The sequence below is a fragment of the Pimephales promelas genome, chromosome 24 (assembly GCF_988280905.1).
Source record: "Pimephales promelas chromosome 24, fPimPro1.hap1.1, whole genome shotgun sequence".
Classification (NCBI taxonomy): Eukaryota; Metazoa; Chordata; class Actinopteri; order Cypriniformes; family Leuciscidae; genus Pimephales; species Pimephales promelas.
In genome coordinates, this window is record NC_142792.1 from 1,892,262 (window position 1) to 1,918,988 (window position 26,727).

Below are 26,727 nucleotides of genomic sequence, written 5' to 3' on the forward strand. Positions count from 1 at the left end.
GTTTCCATAAGGCATTTTTCATTCAATATCACTCAATGCGGATAAAAACGTGTGGATGGAAACAAAACTTGCAAAACGAGTGAAACTAATGTTCCCATAAACATGCCTTCTGTTCACTTGTGTTCGACTGTCATTCCTGGCACTCTTGGACCTTTAGGACAGGAGTGAGGAGAGGAAGGTGTGATGAAGTCAGACACTGGAAACACATTGTTTGCATTGACTGCTCGAGCACGGGCCCGAGGAGACGTCTGTCCACAGAAAGCTCTCACTTCAGAAACCTCTCACAGCCATTTGCCTTCTGTTGCATCTTCCTCTTAAAACCCCAAGCTCTTTGAGAGATGAACGGCTGACCTGAATAAATAATGTCTCCAACATAAGCACGTCTTACCGGTGCACTTTTTCAGGCTTCCGGGACGTTTTCCGTGCATCCCGAGCTTGCATCCGAAGTTCTCCTCCCAGAATTCGGCAAACCACACGTTCCTTCTGTTGTTGGAGAGCGAGCGACTGCGGAAGTAGCGATCGAACGCTGAGGAGAGAGAGGCGAGGAAAAGAGCGATAAGCATCTGAAGGAATGAATTACAGAGAAATGGAAATAACACATTGAATTAAATGTGAACGTTTTGAAGTAGAAAGACTGAAATAGTATTTTCTTGTCCATTGATCTTGTAAAAAACAAAGAGTACAAATGATTTTGGATTTTGATTAACACGAAGCATCATACATTATGTAACATTCATGTAAAAATTAGCAATAATTTTTTACAGCATTTGGTAATCTAGGTTAATGTTAAGTCAAACATGTATTATTGTTCATTGTTAAAGTGCCCCTTTTATACTGTTTTAAAGGTCTACAACAGGTTTACATGCATCCATGTTCAAAAAACACTTTTATTTTCCCATAAAATACAGTACATTGCAGCATCAGCTCATGGATATGGTCCCTTGAAATCCCGCCTTTCTGAGAGCCTACTCTGCTCTGATTGGTCAGATGACCCAGTCTGTTGTGATTGGTCTTGTCTGATCTGATTGGTCAAATGACCCAGTCTGTTCTGGTCGACTCTGCTCTGATTGGTCAGATGGCCAAGTCTGTTGTGATTGGTCTAGTCTGATCTGATTGGTCAGATGGCCAAGTCTGTTCTGATTGGTCGACTCTGCTCTGATTGGTCAGATGACCCAGTCTGTTGTGATTGGTCGACTCTGCTCTGATTGGTCAGATGTCCCAGTCTGTTGTGATTGGTCGACTCTGCTCTGATTGGTCAGATGGACCAGTCTGTTGTGATTGGTCGACTCTGCTCTGATTGGTCAGATGACCCAGTCTGTTGTGATTGGTCTACTCTGCTCTGATTGGTCAGATGACCCAGTCTGTTGTGATTGGTCGACTCTGCTCTGATTGGTCAGATGTCCCAGTCTGTTGTGATTGGTCGACTCTGCTCTGATTGGTCAGATGGACCAGTCTGTTGTGATTGGTCAGATGACCCAGTCTGTTGTGATTGGTCGACTCTGCTCTGATTGTTCAGATGACCCAGTCTGTTGTGATTGGTCGACTCTGCTCTGATTGGTCAGATGACCCAGTCTGTTGTGATTGGTCGACTCTGCTCTGATTGTTCAGATGACCCAGTCTGTTGTGATTGGTCGACTCTGCTCTGATTGGTCAGATGACCCAGTCTGTTGTGATTGGTCGACTCTGCTCTGATTGGTCAGATGACCCAGTCTGTTGTGATTGGTCGACTCTGCTCTGATTGTTCAGATGACCCAGTCTGTTGTGATTGGTCGACTCTGCTCTGATTGGTCAGATGACCCAGTCTGTTGTGATTGGTCTACTCTGCTCTGATTGGTCAGATGGCTCAGTCTGTTGTGATTGGTCTACTCTGCTCTGATTGGTCAGATGACCCAGTCTGTTGTGATTGGTCTACTCTGCTCTGATTGGTCAGATGGCCAAGTCTGTCGTGATTGGTCGACCACTTACAGCAACTGCTATTTTGTGGCACAGTAAAAAGTCCCTACAACAACATAAACAGCACATGCACTATACCTTTTAAATGTATTATTATTAGTAGTAGAATTGATCAATTAAAATTATGTACTGGGAAAGGAGACACGCATCTAAAGGAATGACACACATCTGTTTCAGTAAAGTGGCAGAGTGTGTGTAAATCCTCGACGGTATTCCTGTCTGGCTGTCTGCATCTAATCCCTGTCCCCACAGACACAATTATACAATGTGTTCTGACAAAAGTGCTCTAATTGGTGGGTCTATTCCCAAGCTGTTGCCTGAGAGCCGAGAGCCGCTGCTTGAGGGACAGTGCTATGATTACTTGAGTGCAGACAACCACCAGAAGGAGGCTCGGATGCACTCGCCACTGAATGGATACGGGATTAAGTGTCGGACCATGATGCTAGTTGTTAGCGATGCTTGTCTGACAACATTGGAGAGCGGAAATAAATGTCTCCACTAAGTCTGAGCATTGCCATCTAATGGGTGAATTCATGTATACTGAGAACCTTTTGCTATTGAAATGACTGTAAGATTTTGGACCAATTTAGTTGATATACACCCAAGGTTTTTTTTAATAAATATATTGCATGACTAATACAGATATTGCATGAATTTTTCTATAAAAATCATTTTTTAAAATGATTAAAAAATATATATAAAAATAAAAATCAGGGGAAAAAATGCATGCACTACTGAATTTTTAAGGTTTTATTTCCTTCTGCTTGGTAATCACAATTTCTAATTCCCTTCTATTTTCATGGTTTCCTTTTTATATTTATTTAAATCATTATATAGTTCTAAATATTGTTTTGCTTATTCTGGTTACTAACAAATAATGTTTAATTAATAATTGATTGTTATGAAGCCCCAAAAGGAACCCGGTGAAGGAAAAAATTATGAGAAGGGAGTTAAAAAAAATATTTGTCTATACTTTTTTGGGTTATCTGAGAAACTTTGCATTCGCTCACAAAGAACACAAAGGTTTAGCAAGCAAGCATAACATTTATTGGGGAACGCAAAACATTTGCGAGAGAATGCAAAAGCATTTTAATATATGTTTTCCTTCCATCCCTATATTTTTCCACCATTATTTCTCTTTACGGGCTCCGTAAATTGACACATACATGTACACCACAGCATTTAAAAAGTGTTAATAATGTTACAAAAGGTTTCTATTTCAGATAAATGCTGTTCTTTTGAACTTTCTTTTCATCAAAGAATAGAATGCATCATGGTTTCCACAAAAATATGATAATAATCTGATAATAATCAGAAATGTTTCTGGAGCATCAAATCATCATATTAGAATGATTTCTGAAGGATCATGTGACACTGACAACTGGAGTATAATGCTGAAAATTGCATCACATAAATAAATTATTTCACTGTAAAGTAAATGCAGCCTTGGTGAAGAAAAAGAAACCCCAAACATTCGAGCGCTAGTGCATGGATAGGACAGGTCACATGTACACACCGTCCACCGTGGCTCTTTTGGGAAGGATAGTTATGGCTCCTTCTGCCACTTTCTCCTGCTGGATCACCGGAGAGATCTTGGCTCCCCAGCTGTCAGACCCGACCCACAGAAAGTGACCCGTCTGGTTGCTCCTCTTGGCAGCATCCAGCACTCGTCTGTAAACAGAAACAATGATACATCAGCCTCAAACAGCACATCCATGTCTCATCTGGAGCGCTTGAGTTCAGATAAATGTGTCAGGAGCTGCAGGCGTCTGCGACTGATATTCAGATAAAGACAAGCTCTCATTCCTCACTCATGTCAGAGACTCGGAGAGTCTAAAGCTGGGGTCTTAAGAAGATCTGTGACACTTTACAAAAGCTTCATTAGTTAATGTATTACATGAAATAACCATGAGCAATACGTTTGTTACTGTATTTGTTCATCTTTGTTAATGTTAGTTAATACAAATACAGTTTGTTCATGTTAGTTCACGGTGCATTAACTAATGTTAGCAAGATTCTTATTAATTATTAGTAAATGTTCCAAAGATCCTGTCCAGCTGTCTATTTGTATGTATATACTGTACACTCACCTAAAGGATTATTAGGAACACCTGTTTAATTTCTCATTAATGCAATTATCTAATCAACCAATCACATCCTGGTCATCCTGGTCCTGGTCAAGACAATCTTCACGCACAACCATTTCTAGGGTTTACAAAGAATGGCGTGAAAAGGGAAAAACATCCAGTATGCGTCAGTCCTGTGGGCAAAAATGGCTTGTTGATGCGAGAGGTCAGAGGAGAATGGGCCGACTGATTCAAGCTGATAGAAGAGCAACTTTGACTGAAATAACCACTCGTTACAACCGAGGTATGCAGCAAAGCATTTGTGAAGCCACAACACACACAACCTTGAGGCGGATGGGCTACAACAGCAGAAGACCCCACCGGGTACCACTCATCTCCACTACAAATAGGAAAAAGAGGCGACAATTTGGAAGAGCTCACCAAAATTGGACAGTTGAAGACTGGAAAAATGTCGCCTGGTCTGATGAGTCTCGATTTCTGTTGAACATTCAGAATTTGGCGTAAACAGAATGAGAACATGGATCCATCATGCCTTGTTCCCACTGTGCAGGCTGGTGGTGGTGGTGTAATGGTGTGGGGGATGTTTTCTTGGCACACTTTAGGCCCCTTAGTGCCAATTGGGCATCGTTTAAATGTCACGGCCTACCTGAGCATTGTTTCTGACCATGTCCATCCCTTTATGGCCACCATGTCCCCATCCTCTGATGGCTACTTCCATAAAAGCTCGAATCATTTCAAATTGGTTTCTTGAACGTGACAATGAGTTCACTGAACTAAAATGGCCCCCACAGTCACCAGATCATCTTCAGCACCTTGTTGAATCAATGCCACGTAGAATTAAGGCAGACCAAGGGCGGGGGGTCAAACACAGCATTAGTATGGTGTTCCTAATAATCCTTTAGGTGAGTGTATATGTATATATATATATATATATATATATATATATATATATATATATATATTTATATATATATATATTATTGAGACGGATTTTGGAATTTGGGAATGAGGACAGGAGTTCTGTTGAGCTACTTGTTCATTCTGTCACTGAGAAGGATGAAGAGAAAAGTGACTGCAAAGAACAAATTAACACAAGAATTATTCAATAATATCTGGATTAACTGTGTAGATATCCAGAATCTCCAATATGTCGCAGAAGATGACATCCAAAGAGTGAAATTCAGAAAACCAATTCATAACAGAAAAGGTCTGATTCAGAATCAAAGTAAATGCTTATCAGTTATCAACTAAAAAGTTAGATTTAAGTTCAAGCTAAAACTTATCCCACTCTCAGTATTTTAAACCTAAGTCTCTCCATATATTTTCACAGTGTGAAATAGTTATGCCATCGGTCAATCTGTTAATAAGCATTTAAACATTTAACATTCATTTCCCTCCTGTTTTGCCTGAGCTTGCTTTAAAAGTCTATGTAACTTCAGTATGAAGTCAGATTAGCATTTGCCTCAAAGGCATAAAAATAAATATTGCACTCCTCAGCAGCTGTTATAGCAACAAACATATGTATAGATGGCAGGAAAGCCAACATTTTTAAGTCGTCTCTGTGTGATGAAGCCAAATCTGTGCGTGCAGAGCAGCACCTCGGGGACCGGCGCAGGAAAGCTGAGAGGACCTCCACAATCTGAAGACGCAGAGGAAACTAGAGCATCCCTCCCTCCAGGCACTGACAGCCTCACTTAACACCCTCTCCAGCTTTTTTAATTGCTTTCCATCTGTATTTAGTGCAGTAAAGTTAGACAATATACAGGTGGCAACTGAGATAAAGGAGGGAGTCGAGCAAAGGCCGCTGGGAGGGACGGTGCGTTAGGAGAAGTGTGTTAATGAGTGTGTCAGCTGTTCCTCCCCTCTAAATCGCTATTTGGCTGCGCGTCACAAATCACATACTTCACTACTATATAGTAGGTGAGAAATAGTATGTGACACAAGAAGTATGTCTGAATTCAGAGTACTACAAAAACTACCTGGATGTCCTAGTACTTCCTGTGAGATTCTGATGTGTGTGTATGATGTGTCTATCACTTTACTATCCCATGAGGCCACGAGAGAGGGTTTGTGAATGACCGAGTCTTTGAAGGGTCGAGTCCGAGTCAAGACCGAGTCTTTGAAGGGTCGAGTCCAAGTTGAGACCGAGTCTTTGAAGGGTCGAGTCCAAGTTGAGACCGAGTCTTTGAAGGGCCGAGTCCGAGTCGAGGCCGAGTCTTTGAAGGGGTCGAGTCCGAGTCAAGACCGAGTCTTTGAAGGGTCGAGTCCGAGTCGAGACCGAGTCTTTGAAGGGTCGAGTCCGAGTCAAGGCCGAGTCTTTGAAGGGTTGAGTCCGAGTCTTTGAAGGGTTGAGTCTGAGTCAAGACCGAGTCTTTGAAGGGTTGAGTCCGAGTCAAGACCGAGTCTTTGAAGGGTCGAGTCCAAGTTGAGACCGAGTCTTTGAAGGGCCGAGTCGAGGCCGAGTCTTTGAAGGGGTCGAGTCCGAGTCAAGACCGAGTCTTTGAAGGGTTGAGTCTGAGTCAAGACCGAGTCTTTGAAGGGTTGAGTCCGAGTCTTTGAAGGGTTGAGTCTGAGTCAAGACCGAGTCTTTGAAGGGTTGAGTCCGAGTCAAGACCGAGTCTTTGAAGGGTCGAGTCCAAGTTGAGACCGAGTCTTTGAAGGGCCGAGTCGAGGCCGAGTCTTTGAAGGGGTCGAGTCCGAGTCAAGACCGAGTCTTTGAAGGGTCGAGTCCGAGTCAAGACCGAGTCTTTGAAGGGTTGAGTCCGAGTCTTTGAAGGGTTGAGTCCGAGTCAAGACAGAGTCTTTGAAGGGTTGAGTCCAAGTCAAGACCGAGTCTTTGAAGGGTTGAGTCCGAGTCGAGACCGAGTCTTTGAAGGGTCGAGTCCGAGTCGAGACCGAGTCTTTGAAGGGTCGAGTCTGAGTCAAGACCGAGTCTTTGAAGGGTTGAGTCCGAGTCGAGACCGAGTCTTTGAAGGGTCGAGTCCGAGTCGAGACCGAGTCTTTGAAGGGTCGAGTCTGAGTCAAGACCGAGTCTTTGAAGGGTTGAGTCCAAGTCAAGACCGAGTCTTTGAAGGGTTGAGTCCGAGTCGAGACCGAGTCTTTGAAGGGTCGAGTCTGAGTCAAGACCGAGTCTTTGAAGGGTTGAGTCCGAGTCTTTGAAGGGTTGAGTCCGAGTCAAGACCGAGTCTTTGAAGGGTTGAGTGCGAGTCAAGACAGAGTCTTTGAAGGGTTGAGTCCGAGTCTTTGAAGGGTTGAGTCCGAGTCAAGACCGAGTCTTTGAAGGGTTGAGTCCGAGTCGAGACCGAGTCTTTGAAGGGTCGAGTCCGAGTCGAGACCGAGTCTTTGAAGGGTCGAGTCCGAGTCAAGACCGAGTCTTTGAAGGGTTGAGTCCGAGTTCTTGAAGGGTTGAGTCCGAGTCAAGACCGAGTCTTTGAAGGGTTGAGTGCGAGTCAAGACAGAGTCTTTGAAGGGTTGAGTCCAAGTCAAGACATAGTCTTTGAAGGGTTGAGTCCAAGTCAAGACCGAGTCTTTGAAGGGTTGAGTCCGAGTCAAGACCGAGTCTTTGAAGGGTCGAGTCCGAGTCAAGACCGAGTCTTTGAAGGGTTGAGTCCGAGTCAAGACAGAGTCTTTGAAGGGTTGAGTCCAAGTCAAGACATAGTCTTTGAAGGGTTGAGTCCAAGTCAAGACCGAGTCTTTGAAGGGTTGAGTCCGAGTCAAGACCGAGTCTTTGAAGGGTCGAGTCCGAGTCAAGACAGAGTCTTTGAAGGGTTGAGTCCAAGTCAAGACATAGTCTTTGAAGGGTTGAGTCCAAGTCAAGACCGAGTCTTTGAAGGGTTGAGTCCGAGTCAAGACCGAGTCTTTGAAGGGTCGAGTCCGAGTCAAGACCGAGTCTTTGAAGGGTTGAGTCCGAGTCAAGACAGAGTCTTTGAAGGGTTGAGTCCAAGTCAAGACATAGTCTTTGAAGGGTTGAGTCCAAGTCAAGACCGAGTCTTTGAAGGGTTGAGTCCGAGTCAAGACCGAGTCTTTGAAGGGTCGAGTCCGAGTCAAGACAGAGTCTTTGAAGGGTTGAGTCCAAGTCAAGACATAGTCTTTGAAGGGTTGAGTCCAAGTCAAGACCGAGTCTTTGAAGGGTTGAGTCCGAGTCAAGACCGAGTCTTTGAAGGGTCGAGTCCGAGTCAAGACCGAGTCTTTGAAGGGTTGAGTCCGAGTCTTTGGAAGGGTTGAGTCCGAGTCTTTGAAGGGTTGAGTCCGAGTCGAGACCGAGTCTTTGAAGGGTCGAGTCCGAGTCGAGACCGAGTCTTTGAAGGGTCGAGTCCGAGTCAAGACCGAGTCTTTGAAGGGTTGAGTCCGAGTCAAGACAGAGTCTTTGAAGGGTTGAGTCCGAGTCTTTGAAGGGTTGAGTCCGAGTCAAGACCGAGTCTTTGAAGGGTTGAGTCCGAGTCAAGACAGAGTCTTTGAAGGGTTGAGTCCAAGTCAAGACCGAGTCTTTGAAGGGTTGAGTCCGAGTCAAGACCGAGTCTTTGAAGGGTTGAGTCCGAGTCAAGACAGAGTCTTTGAAGGGTTGAGTCCGAGTCTTTGAAGGGTTGAGTCCGAGTCAAGACCGAGTCTTTGAAGGGTTGAGTCCGAGTCAAGACAGAGTCTTTGAAGGGTTGAGTCCAAGTCAAGACCGAGTCTTTGAAGGGTCGAGTCCGAGTCAAGACCGAGTCTTTGAAGGGTCGAGTCCGAGTCAAGACAGAGTCTTTGAAGGGTTGAGTCCGAGTCAAGACCGAGTCTTTGAAGGGTCGAGTCCGAGTCAAGACAGAGTCTTTGAAGGGTTGAGTCCGAGTCAAGACCGAGTCTTTGAAGGGTCGAGTCCGAGTCAAGACCGAGTCTTTGAAGGGTTGAGTCCGAGTCTTTGAGACCAATCGTCTCGAGACCAAGACCAGACTCAAGTACTACATCACTACACTTGCCAGCCACATTATTAGGCACACCTGTTCAATTGCTAAACACAAAAAGCTAATCAGCCAATCACATGGCAGCAACCCAATACATTTAAGCATGTAGAAATGTTGAAGACAATGTGCTGGAGTTTAACTGAGCATCAGAACAGGGAAGAAAAGAGTGACTTTGTCATGATTGTTGGTGATTGACGGGCTGGTCTGAGTATTTCAGAAACTGCTGATCTACAGGGATTTTCACACACAATCATCTCTAGGGTCTGAAAATGAGGAAATATCCAGTGAGCAGTGGGTGGAAATGCCTTGTTGATGCCAGTGGAGAACGGCTGATGGCTGCATGGTTGAATGACTGGTTCATCTGATAGAAAGGTTACAGTAACTCAAACAAGCAGAGATACAGCAGCAGAACACACACACCGTCAGATAAGGAACTGAAGCTGCAATTCACACAGACTCGACACAAAAACGATGAGTCTTGATTTCTGCTGCAAGGGTCAGAATTGGCTGTAAACAACACAAAAGAGCCTTTGCGCCAGTGATCAGGCAGATGCTGGAGTAATGGAGTGCAGGATATTATCTCGGCACACTTTGAGCCGCTTAGCACCAATTGAACCTCTAATAGTCACAGTGTGTATTGTTGCTGATGTCCATCCTCAGCAAGCAATAGCCGTCATTTCACCGTGTCTGTTAACTATAGACCCGATATAGTCCAGCTAGTAACACACTTCCAGCCAGAATAACCTTGAATTTGGTTACCTGCCAAAATAACTTGCAAGGTGTTTGATATTCCAGTAAATTGTGATTGTCTGGTTTCATTTCTTTGTCATGCTAATGTTCTAGATGAATAGTCTATTCTTGGGATATGGTTTGACATCTATAAAATTCTAACATCTATGTATGTATATATATGTATATATACTGTATAAATATATACACATATATATCCTTTTTGCTTCCTCTTTCATTTCTTCCTCAAAGCAGTGACGATGGGTTTCTCTCAGCTGGAGATCTTTAAGGGAATGGTTAGCCCGGGAAAGTCTTTTAAGAACAAAAAGGAGACACCTGATATCGTCCTCGTTTGCGAACATGATGACGGCCCGAGCATTGGGGGTCTCCAGGAGCCGGCGGATTATCTTGTCGAATTCCCCAGGTCTGGGTTCCCGAGGGATCTTCAGAGACTGAGCGATACACACACCACCTAGACACACACACACACACACACACACACACACACAGAGAATTAGGCTTTGTTCATTCTGCACACAAAATCGGATTCAGACTTTCAGACAAAACCAAATAAAAACAAAACAACAACAATGAAATGTTTAATGCTTATAGATAATCCTATAGTTTTAAACATAATGATTCATATTTTAAGGATGTACACCACAGTTAAAAAGCAATATTATTATATTTTTAGACTAGTTTTATTCAGCAAGGATGCATTAAATTGACCAAAAGTGACAGTAAACACATTTATAATGTTACAAACGATTTATATTTCAAACAAATGCTGTTCTTTTGAACTTTCTATTCATCAAAGAATCCTGAAAAAAAGTTAATAGTTTCCAAAAAATAAATAAAAATGAAGCTGTTTTCAACATTGATAATAGTCGGAAATGTTTCTTGCATATTAGAGTGATTTCTGAAGGATCATGTGACACTGAAGACTGGAGTAATGATGCTGGAAATTCAGCTTTGATCACAGGAATAAATTACAATTTCATGTGGTCAAATTAAGAAAAAATACACCAAGCAATCTGTCTCGAGTATAAAACGACTCAAACTTTAACTGATGTGGACATAAAAGAAGTCATTTCCATCATTCAAATGGCGTCTCCAGGTGCTTGACATCATTTACTCAAACTTAACACGACAGACTTACAAAAATTAGGTCTTGACAGGTCCATATTGAGGTGGACAGAATCATATTTCATATTTAATGTAAGTTAAGCAGCCAACCCTTTGAGCACTCGATTATAGCATTAACGTCCCACACGGGGGTGAATGATGGACTTCCTCCTGGATGTAATCTCCTCCTGTTACAGTCCATTTAATGAGCGCTGGCATTTCCCGCTAAACCAATGCGGCTCCTTACACGTTCTGTCACAATGACAAATGCTAATTAGCTTTAATTAATGCCTCTCACAATGGTAATCACCAATCTGTTGCGTTCATGCCCTCCTCTGATCCGTGATGACGGCGAGTTTATGCTTGTATACTGCGGAAACAGTCATTTAGCCCATTGGATGCCATTTCTAAACCATTTCTATGATTTATTCTGTGTTTTTGTTATATTTATGCCACATTAAAGCCTGATGATGTTTTTTAGCCTTCTAATGTTACCTTTTTGAAAATGGGGTTAGCTACATAATATGTTACTAACAAAAATAACTATTTTGAAGCTTTGGGTCAGAAACATTTATTCAGAAATGATGCATTAAATCGATCAAAATTGACAGTAAAAACGTATAATCTTACAAACGATGTTGTTCTTTTGAACGTTTGGTCACTTTAGATGATGGTCTATTAACTCAATCATCTCAATAATTACTGCTTATTATAGTTAGTAAGGTAGTTGTTAGGTTAATGGTCATGCATAATTAATGTATTAATGTGTGCTTTAGAAGCACTAATAAACAGTCAATATTCTAGTGATATGCATGCTTTTAAGAAACTAAATAGTGAGAATTGGACCCTAAACTAAAGTGTTTCTGACCTTTCTATTCATCAAAGAGTCCTGAAGAAAATGTTTCCACAAAAATATGAAGCAGTGTTTCCAACATTGATAATAATCTGTGTCCTTGTTGAGTAACTGTTTTCAACATTTATATTTTGCCAAAATGTTGATAATATAATGAATTTGTACACTGTACCTGATTTAGCGATTTATATTGTTTCTATATTTTGTATTTTTCTTGTAAAGTTTTTACTGCTTTTTCTTTTTAAGGTAGACAATATTAACATCTGTCCAGGGACAATGGATGAAAAATAGCCTTTTGGCTAATTCTAGTACATTTGCACTAATGCTAATTAATGTACACTGTCCCTGTCAAATAAATAAATAAATCATGAATGTTTTCTGAGCAGCAAATCATCATATTAGAGTGATTTCTGAAGGATCATGTGACACCGAAGACTGGAATAATGATGCTGAAAACACAGGAATAAATTACATTTAAATAAATCCAGCAAAAAAATAAATCTTAACGAACCCCAACATGAAACCTATATAGCCTACCTCGGTTAGCTCACTGCAACATGACAAAAACAGCAACACACCGTCTCGTCACACACTACAAGAAAAGCTACACTGTTCTGAAAACAGCTAAGCTACTGTCACGCTACCGAACCAACTCGGGCCACAGAGCGACTCACTGATGTCTCTCCAAATCTCTTCCCCAATGAGGCTTTTATGTGCCATAAATGGGAAAACACATCAAAAGGCTGATGAATTAGCATTCGTGGTGGCTTTTCAATACACCAAATTCCTTGTGCCTCTCCATTTATTGTGCGTTCAATGGCAGATACAGCAGTCTTTGTGTTGCGCGGGGACACAAACACTCAGCTAAACGGCGAGGAAGAGAAACTAAAGCTCATTTGGGATTGATTGCATCAGTATTGCAGTGTGTTGCAGGGAAGATTTGGGGTTTGACATGAACACTGAGATAAGGAGCTCCGGCTCACACACGTCAAACCCAAATTAGTCACTTCACAATTAATATGCATGAACGATTGCATTCAAATAAGGCTGGCTTATTTTTAGTTGCGAGGAATAACTGTGCACTCGAAACCACTGGAAGTGTACAGCGACGTCTCTAATTGTTTCAAGCAGGAGTGAGAAGTCATTTAAGCAGCTCGTCTGATGCTGTATGATAATAAAATGATCCGTCTTAAATCAGGGACACGACGAGCTCCAGCGTCTCTGCTAATCTTTAATGATTGGATTTTCACTGCTTTATGAATCATGAATTATCTAATTGTATCCAACCTCGCGTGTCGCCGCTCAAACACACACACACACACGGGCTGGATAATGCTGTAATTCATCTCCAGTGGGGGGGGGGGGGGGGCTCAACGTTTCCCTAAAGTAAATCGCTTTGGGTAATTAACTTTCCTGTTTGAGGACCATTCGGTTTTGTGACTGACCTGAGGTTATGATTTGCTGACTATACACCGTCCGTAACACTTTCATTCTGCCAAAAATGGCCATCTTTTGCAATAGCATTTTTGCCAGTTTTGTCTATTTTTGGGATAATACATTGAATTAAACACATATTTGGCACTAATAGTATAAAATGAATCGAAGATAAGACACTAAGTTACACTGTGTGTATATACTTTTGATTTTATATACTTTTTATAAGAAATCCAGATTAATGCCAAATTTTAAACCCAAAAAATGCACTATACAGGTGGAAAGTTAAGGTGAAACTAACATTATATAGACTCATTACATGCAAAGTGAGATATTTCAAGACTTTATTTGTTATAATTGTGCTGATTACGGATTACAGATATGAAAACCTTTTCACAACAATATTCTAATTTTGAATTTGGGGTTTTTATAAGCTATAAGCCGTAATCATCACAAATAAAGGCTTGAAATTTCTAACTTTACATGTAAGGAGTCTATATAATATATCAGTTTCACCTTTTAAGTTGAATTACTGAAATAAATGAAATATAAATATATATTTAAATATAAAAGTAAATGAATCTTTGCACGATACTCTAATTTTTCGAGTTTTACCTGCACTCTTAGAAGAAATGGTTCTATTTAGAACCAGAAATGGTTCCATCCCCCACTTCATATATGGAACTCCAAAATGGTTCTATGTAGAACCATTCTTTTTTTGGCAAAATGTTCTATTGGCCAAGCATAGAACGCAGGGTTCTATATAGAACCATTTTTTTTTGGCAAAAGGTTCTATTGCCCAAGTATGGAACCCCAGGGTTCTATATAGAACCCAGAGGAACCCTTTTTTAAGAGTGTATAGAACCTTTTAGGGGTTCCAAATACGTAGCGCTGATAGAACCATTTAAGGTTCTATATAGAACCTTTTCTTCTAAGAGTGTGTATATTAAATCACCATGAGGTTATGCATACTTTTTTGTGGATAATGTATTGAATAAAAAAGTAAAATACTTTAAAATAGTGACATTAATAGTATAACATGTTCCAAGAGACAATACAAGTGCAAATGAAATGGATTTGTTGCCATCAGTCATCAATTTCTGCCAGATTATCAACCCCAAAACTGTTTCGCATATTAAATCACAACAAGATAATGCATGTTTATTTGGATAATACAGTGAATTAAATACCCAGACAAAACGACACAACTCCTATAAAACAGAGAAGAGACGCTGAGAGTGTCAATGAAGTGGATTTGTTGCGTGTTGAGCCTTTAAAGCTAAATGCAAACATGAAATTCATAAACATTCGTTCGGGCTCGAGTCATGAGACTTAATGGATATTTGATTGATTCCACATTAGTGCCTGTGTGACAAAGCATGTTTCAGGACGGTAATGGCACAGGACTCAGAAGCACAATCCCTATTATAGTGGCTTATTACACCATCCATTAAGCAACAAAACTGTGCCGTACTTGAGAAATGTAACACTCTCTGAAATTAAGAAGCACTAGTCTTCCTGGAGGAGCAGATATCAGGCAAAGTATCAGAACGGCTGTGTTATCCATATTTAATGCCTAATATCTCATGTGTATTATTGTTTCCCCATGGCGCTGACCTCCTCCGCTCTCTGCAAGAGGTGATTCGGTCGTCAGTTCCTCCAAACATCAAATGTGGGAGCGTTTCTCGCTCATGAAAGCAGCACAGAAGCTTCGGGAATGTGTTTATTCAACATCTCCACCCACACGCGCTTCACAAAGGTGTTGGAATACAACCCGCAACCACCCACACACACGCGTGCCTGCCGCCATGCGTTTCACACCACACACTCACTGCCATACGCTGCCGGTCCACACCAATGTGGAAAACACGACAGTCATTTTGATGCAAAGCTTTTCTGTGCGCTAAAGCAGGACTAAAGGGATTGAGGGAGGACCTCGAGTGCTGGGAATGAACCAGAGAGAGTCTGGAGACCGTAGAACATGAAACAGATAATTAAGAGATTATGAAGAAAGTCACAGAAATAAAATTCACATCCTGAGATCCATCATTATTTTTAAAAAGTAGGAATTGTGAGATAATTCATAATGATAAGTTGTGAGTAATGTGAAAAATATGAAGAAAAAAAATCAAGATTTTGAGATCTTTGGGTCATTAGGGAACATCATTATGAATTATGAGATATACAGTCTTATTTATGGAAAATACAGTTGAAACTATAAGACAAATTCAGTTGGAATTAAGAGATATAAAGTCATCATTATGAATGATGATACAAAAATCACTTATGATAAACTTATGAGATATAAAGGCATAATTATGAGAAATAAAGGTGGACTTATGAGATGTAAAGTCATAATTTTAAAATTGTGAGACAGGGTCAATTACGAATAAAGGAAGTCATAATTATGATACATAAAGTCATAATGGGAACACATTATGAAACATATTTATAATTATGAGATATAAATGTCACTTATGAAAAACTGTCTGAATTATGAGATATAAAGGCATAATTATGAAATATGTTGGAATTAGTATAAAGCCATAATGGAAAGTCATTATGAAAATATATATTTGGAATCATGAGACAAAAATCATTTATGATCAACTCTCTGAATTATGAGATATAGAGGCAAAATTATGAGAAATAATGTTAAAATTGTGAGATAAGGTCAATTATGAAAAAGGAAGTCGTAGTTATGTTACGTAAAGTCATAATGGAAACTCATTATGAAACATATTTATAATTTTAAGATAAAAAGTCACTTATGAAAAACTGTCTGAATTATGAGATATAAAGGCATAATTATGAAGTATGTTGGAATTAGTAGATATAAAGCCATAATGGAAAGTCATTATGAAAACTATATTTTGAATGATACAAAAATCACTTATGATAAACTTATGAGATATAAAGGCATAATTATGAGAAATAAAGGTGGAATTATGAGATATAAAGTCAGAATTATGGAAATAATGTTAAAATTATGAGACAGGGTCAATTATAAAAAGGAAAGTCATAATTATCACAAAAAGTCATAATGGAAACTCATTATGAAACATATTTATGATTATGAGATAAAAAGTCACTTATGAAAAACTGTCTGAATTATGAGATATAAAGGCATAATTATGAAATATGTTGGAATTAGTAGATATAAAAGCCATAATGGAAAGTCATTTTGAAAAACATATTTGGAATTATAAGACAAAGTCAATTATGAACAATAATGTCAGAATTATGAGATAAATAATTTGATATTTGCTATTGCGCAATGCCATATATGGAAAAATAGCTTGTAAACCAACAAAATGTGGCAAACTTTGGCATCAAACAGCTGAGAAAGCGCCGTAAGTCTTTGCATCAGCATGAGTTTAGACTGCCATTCCCTTAGTCCTAAAAACCTGTTAGTGCTTCCTTCGACACTCCATCACGGCTGTAACAAAAAGACAAGTTTGTGTTTTGCAGCCCAGAGGCACATTGGAAATGCTGCTGAAACACTTTGAAGTGGGGCGTCTGGTAGAAACGAGCCTTAGACAACAGAGGAGGACACATTCACTCGTGCTTGGAGAACCACGACCAATTGGATTCTGAGGACAGGATTTGGGCGAATTAGGACAGACTCGACAGAACAGTGATACTTGGTCTTGTTTGGAATGGGAAACCATTGAGGTAATGCTCACTGGTCCGGCAACTCATACCGCCGCCAGCACTGAAGAAAATAACGTATTTACTTGATAAAATACTCGGAGCAATTTGCAACACATTTTAAGTAAATTTTAGAGCTACTGCTCTGCACAACCTACCTACTTACTATTGAACTTAACATTCATTAAGTTCAATTGTGTTGCCAGATTGGGAATATCCAAGTTGAAGCTCAAAATCATCGTATTTGGAAGAAAGTTATCGTACACGAGCCAAACGGTTGATTTTTTTTATTATTGATTGTGCATTGTACAAATATGATAATTATCGTAAATCTGGCAACACTGCATTCATTTGACACTTAACATTGAATTGCAGTAATTAAGTAAATATTGTATACTTCACATATAGAATTAACTAACATCTACTTACCTAAGTACAGTATATTTAATAGGGCTGTCAAACGATTAATCGCGATTAATCGCATCCAAAATAAAAGTTTGTGTTTGCATAATATATGTGTGTGTAGTGTGTATAATTATTTTATATATATATAAATACACACACATGCTTGTATATATTTAAGAAAAAAGTATTATTTATATATAAAATATTTACATTTATATATAATACAAATTATATATAAATCTATATACATGAAAATATTTCTTAAATACATACAAGCATGTGTGTGTATTTATATATAAAATAATTATACACAAACATATATTATGCAAACACAAACTTTTATTTTGAATGCGATTAATCACGATTAATCGTTTGACAGCCCTACTTTAGATTAGGGTCGAGTTCTCACTATTGACTAATTATCAACTACGAATGTTGTCCAATTAACCTCCTAAGTACTGCTTATTAATATTTAGTAAGGTAATTGTTAAGTTTAGGTATTAATATGATCATTCAGAACATAATCATGTGCTTTTTTAAGCACTAAGAAATAAGTCAATGTCCTAATGAGTCACTAATTTTAAATGTGTAACACAAATAATCAATATTTTTCAGTATAAATTATTTTATTTAAAGGGATAGGCCCCCAAAAATTCAGTTTTGGTCATTTTTTTCCCCATGCAAATGCATTTTTAAAAGCTTAATTTTTAAAGAACCATTACAGTGTCTCAAACGAGTCAACCATACGATAGAGGAACAGTCGTGACTTTGACTCTTTAAAAGTAGTAGAGATGCCTGATTCGTAATTGAATCATTCCTTTAAACCAGCATTTGATTCAGTTCACAAAACAATATTATTATGAATCGAACTGATCAGGTTCAAAACTCAATGAACGGCTCACTGGAGAGAAAGTGTGTGTGTTAATTTAGTTTAATTCATTGCATTTTTAATTGTGCGTTTATGCTTCCTTTTTGAAGTGCATATTAACTGCAATCGCTTAGAAAGACGACGACCAAAGTTTTTTGAATGAATCTTTGTCTTTGACTTGAATGAGTCTTTGAATCAAAGCCTTTTGAATGACAAAGTGAAGAACCTTCAAGTGACCTATTCTCTCAAGCACATGAAAAATCAAAACTAAAGAGTTACTATAAGAATTAACCCATTTAAAACGTTCACTGCGATTCCAGTCCAGCTGAAAATTATGGATATGAATCATAAACTGCAATCGAATCTAAAGACCAGACAACATGCAACAAAAGCACACTTATTTCACTGGAACGTCATGACTTTCTCATAGAAGACATGAAAAATGCATCTCCATTATGACAGACATAACCCCTGCTGCTCCACAACTGAGTATAAATGAATATAGACTGAGAATATTTCCTTTTCAGTGCATATAATAAGAGTGCAATGGTTGTGAATGTGGCAGAAAGAAAAGAATATGTCTTTCGATTAGTATTGAAATGAAGTCTCTTGACGCTCTCCTCCGTCACGCCGCCTGATGATTTTTGGGGTGTAGATTTTGCTGCTCTGTTTAGTCTCACTATGCAATTCAAATATTGACAATTTTTAAATGCACGCAATATTCCCGTATGAGCTCTTATTAGACTGATTAATGAAGAGAATAGGAAAGAGGGAAATTATGTTACATATCATTTAGCAGATGCATCTGCAAAGTGACTTATAATGCACAAAACTGCAGAGCGATGGGTCGTGATTCATCATTAGCACTGCGCTGGGTAATAATGCCACATCTCCAAATATGTTTAACTAGGATGCACTATGCTTGACAAAAGCTTTTTAACAATAGGAGTTTTTTTTTTGCTACAGGACATTTTTTAAAGGATGCATGAAAAAAAACACACATTTTCCACATTTTTAAAGGGCACTCAATAAATAAGTGACTCAACAGAATGAATCACTTTGTAACTAGCCATGTTTAACAAGCTAAGTAAGCGCACTATAAAAAAGCTGATGTTGACCTTAATTATATCAAATTAATTTGTCATTTAAATGATATAAAATGGTTGTATCAGCTTAACAACTAAAGTTGGTCAGTGCTTTCAGGAAACACAATATAATAAGTTCTTCAAACTCAATAACGTGTTTTACTTGTGGGTCCGAGTTGTGAGCCGAGCATTAACATTAATATTAATGCACTAACTTGTCTAACTTTTGTTTTAGCTTGTTTAGCAAAAAAAGCCATTTTATAAACACCTAAACATGTATGCACTCATTAAAACGTTACAGAATAGAGGCCTAAACACTCGAATGGTGACATGAAACATTCAACCTTAACAACACTAGTGCTAAAACATCAATTCATTCTGAATAAAAAATATTTTTGTGTCCTCATGATATGTCCAAAAACACAAATCAATCAAGTGCTTCATCAGTGATCAAATAGTTATATGAGTATATGAATTATATGGACAGTAATGGAGTATGGTTGTGTCCTAGTGGAAGCGTTCGGTACTGCGCCCAAACTAAATATTGCTGAAAGCTCTTTTTTTTTTTTTTTGAGATATCAACATAAAATTTGAAACACAAGTTATTCAGATTTTTACCTTTGATTTTGTTGAATGTAAAATATATATATTTTATATACAATATTATTTTTTTTCTTACATTTTACATTTTCAATAACTCAAACTTATATAACTTTTCTTCTGTTTCATTTTCTTAATTTATTTCACTTCTACAAAAATATGCCAAATGTCTTCTTTAAAACGAGACCAATCTTACGTCTATATTCCAAAGCATTCTTCAATTAAACCCATTTAAGTTCGGATTGTGCATTTTCATGGATATTCAACAAAAGGGGGACGGACCACACAAGCAAGAATATCACAGCAGGGCCTGTGTGTGAAGCTTCGGGTCTTCATATTACTGAGATTTTGAGAGTCTGCTATGACATAAAAACAGAGAGACGCACTCTAGACGGCCCTTATGCGTCTTTAGATTCGTAGCCCAATTACTCTGAGGGATCTTACGAATGTGGACCGTATCGAGTATAAAGAACGTCACATCTGAAGAGACTGAAACACTGGAGATCATTACGGTTTGATCGTTGAAAGGACAGAAGCAGAGACATAATAGAGCCGTCATAAACTATAACACAGAAGCTTTCAGAATACAAACACTAGCCTTCTACTATTTAAAAAAATAACGATAAATATACACTGTAAAAAATAAACCGTAAATTTTACGGTAAAAAAACGGCAGCTGTGGTTGCCAAAACTTTACCGTTAAAAATACGTTAGGAACGTTAATGGTTTTACAGACTTAACTTAAAATTTACAGTAATAAACCGTAATTTATTTTCTGATAAAATGTGGACTTACCAACTTATTGATATATTGATATCTGTTTTAGACCATTGTAATACACTGACAACCAACAATCATCACAGCAGTGATGAGAGTTACATGAGCAATCACAGCTTATCACAAGTGAATACTTGTATAAAGCAATACTTAATTAAAGAAGCTGCACAATGTCATTCACACAAACATTGAGCACCTTCATGGTAACACACATGAAATAGAAAAAATGCAATAAACATTTATTTAACAACATTAAATGTAACATATCACCCTAATGTGCATAACTGATTAGAAAAAAAAAACAATAAAACTATGAGGAACCATATTTATTTCAACAAAAATACATAAAATGTGAAGCGTCACACAGGGAATTGTGGGAATGTCAATTTACGGTTTTTCACTGTAAATTATACAATGATTTGTTCTTTTTCACTTTCAAAAACTGTAAATTTAACGGTATTTTACTGTAAAATTATATCACAGTTATTTACCGTGTATAGTACGGAAACTCCAATTAACAGTTTTGCACTGTAGCATTTTTACAGTATTTTACCGTTAAAATCACGGTTATTTTTTACAGTGTATGTGCCCGTAGCTCAACATCATGGTCAAGGCTTAAATTCTCAGGGAATGTAAGCACAGATGAAATGCATTGATTGAAAGTATAACACAGCATGCTATTTTGTTATTATTTGACGGGAAAAAGATGCTAGCAGGGAAAGAGTTAAATAGCTACTAGGGTTTTGGTGAAATCATCCAATCGCCGGTATAGCTTAATGACTTTAATAGAAAAGGGTGAGTCCTTTCAGAGGTGGAGCAAGTTATTATGTTTTGACAAAAATTACAAATGGGTCAATTTTGGCGGTCTAATTAACTAATGAAAGTTTGGAAGCAAAATCACAGTTGACAATCACTCGCCTGGAAATGTCAAGCTTATAATTTTATAAAAAAATAAAAAAACTAGGTCAACTAGGCATGCATACAGAAAACGTATTCAGCAGATTGGTAAGTTGTGTGATAACAACATTTCGTGGCAAGATACGCTGATTGTCCTGACACTTCCATGTGGTGTTTTTCCAAGAGGAGCCTTCGAGATGGATGTGACATTGCATCCCTAAGGGCCAAACACGGCTGGACTCGGAGGTCACGATCCTGAAGCACATATGCTCCACATCTTCAGGCTCGCTTCTCATTCAGCTTCAAACTCCCACCGAAGACCAGCCGGCCTTTTTACAAGCCGATTCAGATCATTGTGATGAAGCTCTATTACTATGAAAACGCTCAGATTTCCCTCCGCTTTGTTTTTATGGACTCTTGGCTTCTTTTTTCCTCCACCGCTTTATTGTTGAGCCTGTTCTGTCCTCCCAAACGAGATATCCCACTTATATCTTTTGCAGCTTTCCTTCTTTTGCAACCCATCCCTCTATCTCCTCTCTCTCTCTCTCTCTCTCTCTCTCTCTCTCTCTCTCTCTCTCTCTCTCTCTCTCTCTCTCTCTCTCTCTCTATAGCATGTGAGGCCGCTGGTCTTCGCTGTCTACCTCCACGACCTGTTAAAACTCTCCTCATGTAAAAAACATCAGAGTGTTTCACAGCTGAATATATGAAGCTCAGAACAGAAGACATGCTCCACTACTTCTTCATCTTAACCTCTGCACAGAGATGAACCCCTCAACACACACACACACACACCACGAGATCCTTTAAAAGAAAAGTTTGGCCATAATTTAAAATTCACTTACTCGGCCTTGTGTTGTAAGATATTTTGTGTGTATGTATACGTTTATATATATTGGTGATCAAAAATAAACAGTAATATTGTGAAAAAAATATTATTAAAAAAATGTTTTATGTGAATATATTGTAAAATGTCATTTGATCAAAGCTGGATTTTCTACATCATGATCCTTCGGAAATCATTTATCAATGTTGAAAACAGTTGTGCTTAATATTTTGTGGGAAAATGTGAGGCGAAAAATGGGAATTTTTGTCGCTGAATAAAATTATTACGTCCTTTCATTCAATACATACTGTAATATAAGAAATAAATACTGACCCCAAACGTCTGAATGGAAGTGTAAAGCACAGGATGTAAATATATATAAAATAATACACATGTACTGCCAGTCTTCTTAAAAACGTAGCACCAAAAGGTTTAAAGTTTCTGAAAACGTACTTTTATGGTTCTTTTTGTCTTTGTTTTAGCTTTAGATTCATTGTTTACCAACACTTCTTCAAATAATCAGCTTTTGTGTTCCACAGAAGAAAGAAAATCAGATCAAAATGCAAATTTGGAACAACATGACTTGGATTTTTCCCTTCCTTTCCCAAAGTGAGCATCTTTTACACCAACGAGCCTCGTCTGAAGACACGGATACCGTTATATGCTGATACCTGAGATAATCTCTCCAGGACACACGGCGTGTTTACCTCCATCCTGAAGCACTGATCTCTATTTGAACAAATGCCATTCTTGGTTTGGCTATGGTTATTTGCGAAGACAACACAGTGTGACCAAGAACAAGAAAAAGTGACCTGTGGTATCTGTGCTGGCATTTGCTTTAGTTTAATAAGGTCAAACAGTGAGCGCTTGATATGGGCAGCGCTGGCGTGTGAATCATTCCTTCCTCCCGCTGATATCCAGGGAGGGATATATGACAGAAGCACCCGAGTGTAGATTCTGTAAAATCCCTCAAGCAAACTTGAACAAGGGAGATCGATGCACCATTCTGATTGCTTTGGCTCTACGGAGAGAATGAGAAAGCGGGCAGACTCGACACAGCTCATGCATCCGGCACACTGGGGAAGAGCTCTGAACACAGACCGTATGCACTAATTCACTCACGGGTCAGACGCTTCAGGCTAACTGGCATCCTGACGGGACAGTATTGTGACGGTTAAGGCCACACTGTACTAGTGCTCCATGGCATCATAAAAACTGAACATTTTGTGAATCGCAGACCTGCATTGTGCTGCATGGTGCACTCTAAACAATGCTGGGTTGTTTTGAACCCAAATTTGGGTTAAAAATGTCATTTCAATTTCAACTGTACATTTTTTAAATTGCATTTTTAACCCAACATTTGGGTTTGTCCATATTTGACCCAAATTTAGGTTGAAACAACCCAGCATTTTTTTTAGAGTGTGGCATGAAGCAGAACAAGTTCATGTTTAGGGATGGACCAATTTGACAATGAAATTTCTGATCACACTCCACAAAATGCTGGGTTGTTTTAACCCAATTTTGGGTCAAATATGGACAAACCCAGCCATTGGATTACATTTTTAAATGACATTTTTAATCCAATGTTTGCATTTCTAACAGTTTGCCCATATTTGACCCAAAATTGGGTTAAAACAACCCAGCATTTTTTTAGAGTGTGGCATGAAGCAGAACAAGTTCATGTTTAGGGATGGACCATTTTGACAATGAAATTTCTAATCACACTCCACAAAATGCTGGGTTGTTTTAACCCAATTTTGGGTCAAATATGGACAAAACCAGCCATTGGATTACACTTTTAAATGACATTTAACCCAATGTTTGCATTTCTAACAGTCTGTCCATATTTGACCCAAAATTGGGTTAAAACAACCCAGCATTTTGTAGAGTGCACAGAATGTAAAAAACGATTGGGTTAACACAGTCTCATCCCAAAAAGTCATATAACTGACGTCTTGGGACGTCTTTTGACCATACGTCAATATCCGCCTTTTTAGGGCCCCCTTAAACGTCGGTAGATGGCGATCCCGGGCCGTCATACAACTGACGCTTTACCTTTAACGTCAGTTAGGTGACGGGTTAGGTTTAGGGTTAGGTTAAGGTATGGGGTAGAGTTAGGATCCCATAACCTCATCTACCGACGTTTAAGGGGACCCTAAAAAGGCGAATATTGGCGTATGGTCAAAAGACGTCCCAAAACGTCAGTTATATGACGTCTTGGGATGAGACCGGGTTGATTGGGTCACATTCACATAAGAGCATGTACACTCTTAGAAGAAAAGGTTCTATAGAATTAAATATACGTATTTGGAATCCCTAAAAGGTTCTATACACTCTTAAAAAAAGGGTTCCTCTGGGTTTTATATAGAACCCTGGGGTTCCATACTCGGCCAAAAGAATCTTTTACCCAAAAAAAAAAAATGTTTCTACATAGAACCATTTTGGAGTTCCATATATGAAGCGGGGGATGGAACCATTTCTGGTTCTGAATAGAACCATTTCTTCTAAGAGTGTACTCGAACCTTGAACTTCAAATTGAGAATATTTTGCGTCAAATTGAGTAATTTCATTTAAAGACTAGCAATGCGATTCAAAATGATGCTGCGATCAATGAGAATTGTGAGAGGATTGAATCTGCTCAACTTGATGAGGATCTTCTTTATTCATATCCGATCTGTAATGAATGTTTCACTTAGTCTGTCATATTTTTGACTTTTTAATTTCATAATTGCAATTTATAATTTCGAAAATTTTTTGTCATAATAATGACATAATAAATCCATAATAATCTCATGATTATCACATAGTCATACTTTTGACTATTTATCATAAAAAAGTCATAATCACATAATTATCTCCAAATATGTCCTAATTTTGACTTTAAATGTCATAATTATGATTAACAAGAGCATGACTACAAAGTATATATATATATATATATATATATATATATATTAATTTGTCCTAACAATGGGCTTGATTTTTTTATGCAAAATCAGAGAGAGAGAGAAAGAGAGGGCGTGAGAAATCAAAGTGATAATTTTAGTTTTAGTTTTTAGTTTTAGTAGTTCATCCAACCCTAGAATGAAACACACATGAATAAGTTTAGTTAACTCAAAATGATAATTCTGTCATCATGTGCTTTAAAATATTTACATCATACAGTTTGTAACGACATGATGGTAAAATATTTGTGTGTACTTTCCATTTAAGAATAAGGGTTTGTTCAGATCCATATAGTATGAGTGACAGTAACTGCATGACTACACCACTAACACTGCTCTACAATATAGAGCGATCAACCAAAACAACTACAATACAAGCCTTTACTACTCAGACCTGGACAGAATGAGACGGGATTCCCGCACTATATTTATTTTCACCCGCTGCTTTCCCAGCGGTGAGCACCTGGGCTGTAACAGTCGATAAATGTCAAGAAGCATGTACGCAGAGTGACAAGACGCAATTTCTGTGTTGTCAACATGCCAAGTATTTGTTCTGCCTAAGAGTGTGTTTGCCGTTCTCTTAAACGAACACGATGTTCTCCAGCTGCTGGCATTACAGCATTACACACACACATACACACACACACAGCGGCGGCCTTACGCATCTGGGGGCCCATTTCAATGACTAATATGAGGCCCCACATAAAACATAAACATAATAGAGCAGAAAAATCAAGGATTCCTGGTGGTAAATTGTTTTATTATTATGTATCAGCATCACTGGCATATGTACGTTTAATTTCCTAAAAGTATCATTCAATTTCTTATCCTGCTCAAAATAACATTTTAACCTAACGGCAAAAAAAGTATAAACACATAAACTACTGATATTATACTTTGGTAAATGTTGCCATGGTAACCATGAGTTCAAACCAATCAGAGACATCAGTGTTTTGCTTAGAATTGTGGGTAGTGTAGTATTTCTCCAGAAGATTGCAAATAACAAGGTTGATTTCATACCTTGTGGCTTTTATAGGAGCAGAAACGTTGGCTCCACACCCTCGCAGCTCAGACGCTTTAGACATCATGGCTGAAAATCAATATCCTACCGAGAACATGAATGAGATTTTGCTGGTCTGTTGGGGCCCCCCTTGGAGGCTTGTTTCATTTAAAACGGATGAAACATAGGTAAGGCCGCGTCTGCACACACGCTCGAGAAATACAGACACGTGTCCACATTATGCAAACTACATTTTCTGAAAGCTAATCAATAATTCAAATGATTCTCTAAATTATAGAAACAATCCGCAAGCCAGGACGGTGTCTGATGTTTCTTACGCCTGACTTCCCATTAAAACTGCATTATAAGTTCGCCATTTGAAGGATGAAACGTCTGCCTTTATACGAATTACCCTCCCTTTAATTGCATTATTATATCTCCGATTTCACCAGCCACAGCAATTTGTAACAGTCTCCTATACAAAAAAAGACCTGCATGGAGTTAGTCACAATAAAGTCAAAACTGCAGAGCATTCAACAGGTCCATATTATTATACTT

General features: G+C 38.6%; 1 protein-coding gene across 3 annotated transcripts in view; it reads right to left on the reverse strand.

Annotated features, from left to right (window-relative positions):
- grm8a (glutamate receptor, metabotropic 8a) overlaps positions 1 to 26,727 on the reverse strand; it is a 192,345-nt gene that overhangs the window by 69,059 nt on the left and 96,559 nt on the right. For all 3 annotated transcript variants that reach the window (XM_039660684.2, XM_039660685.2, XM_089127000.1), the window contains 3 exons: positions 10,043 to 10,178; positions 3,470 to 3,624; positions 389 to 526 (listed from right to left, as the gene is read on the reverse strand). In XM_039660684.2, coding sequence (XP_039516618.2) covers positions 389 to 526; positions 3,470 to 3,624; positions 10,043 to 10,178 — 429 coding nt within the window. The remainder of the gene's footprint in view (positions 1 to 388; positions 527 to 3,469; positions 3,625 to 10,042; positions 10,179 to 26,727) is intronic.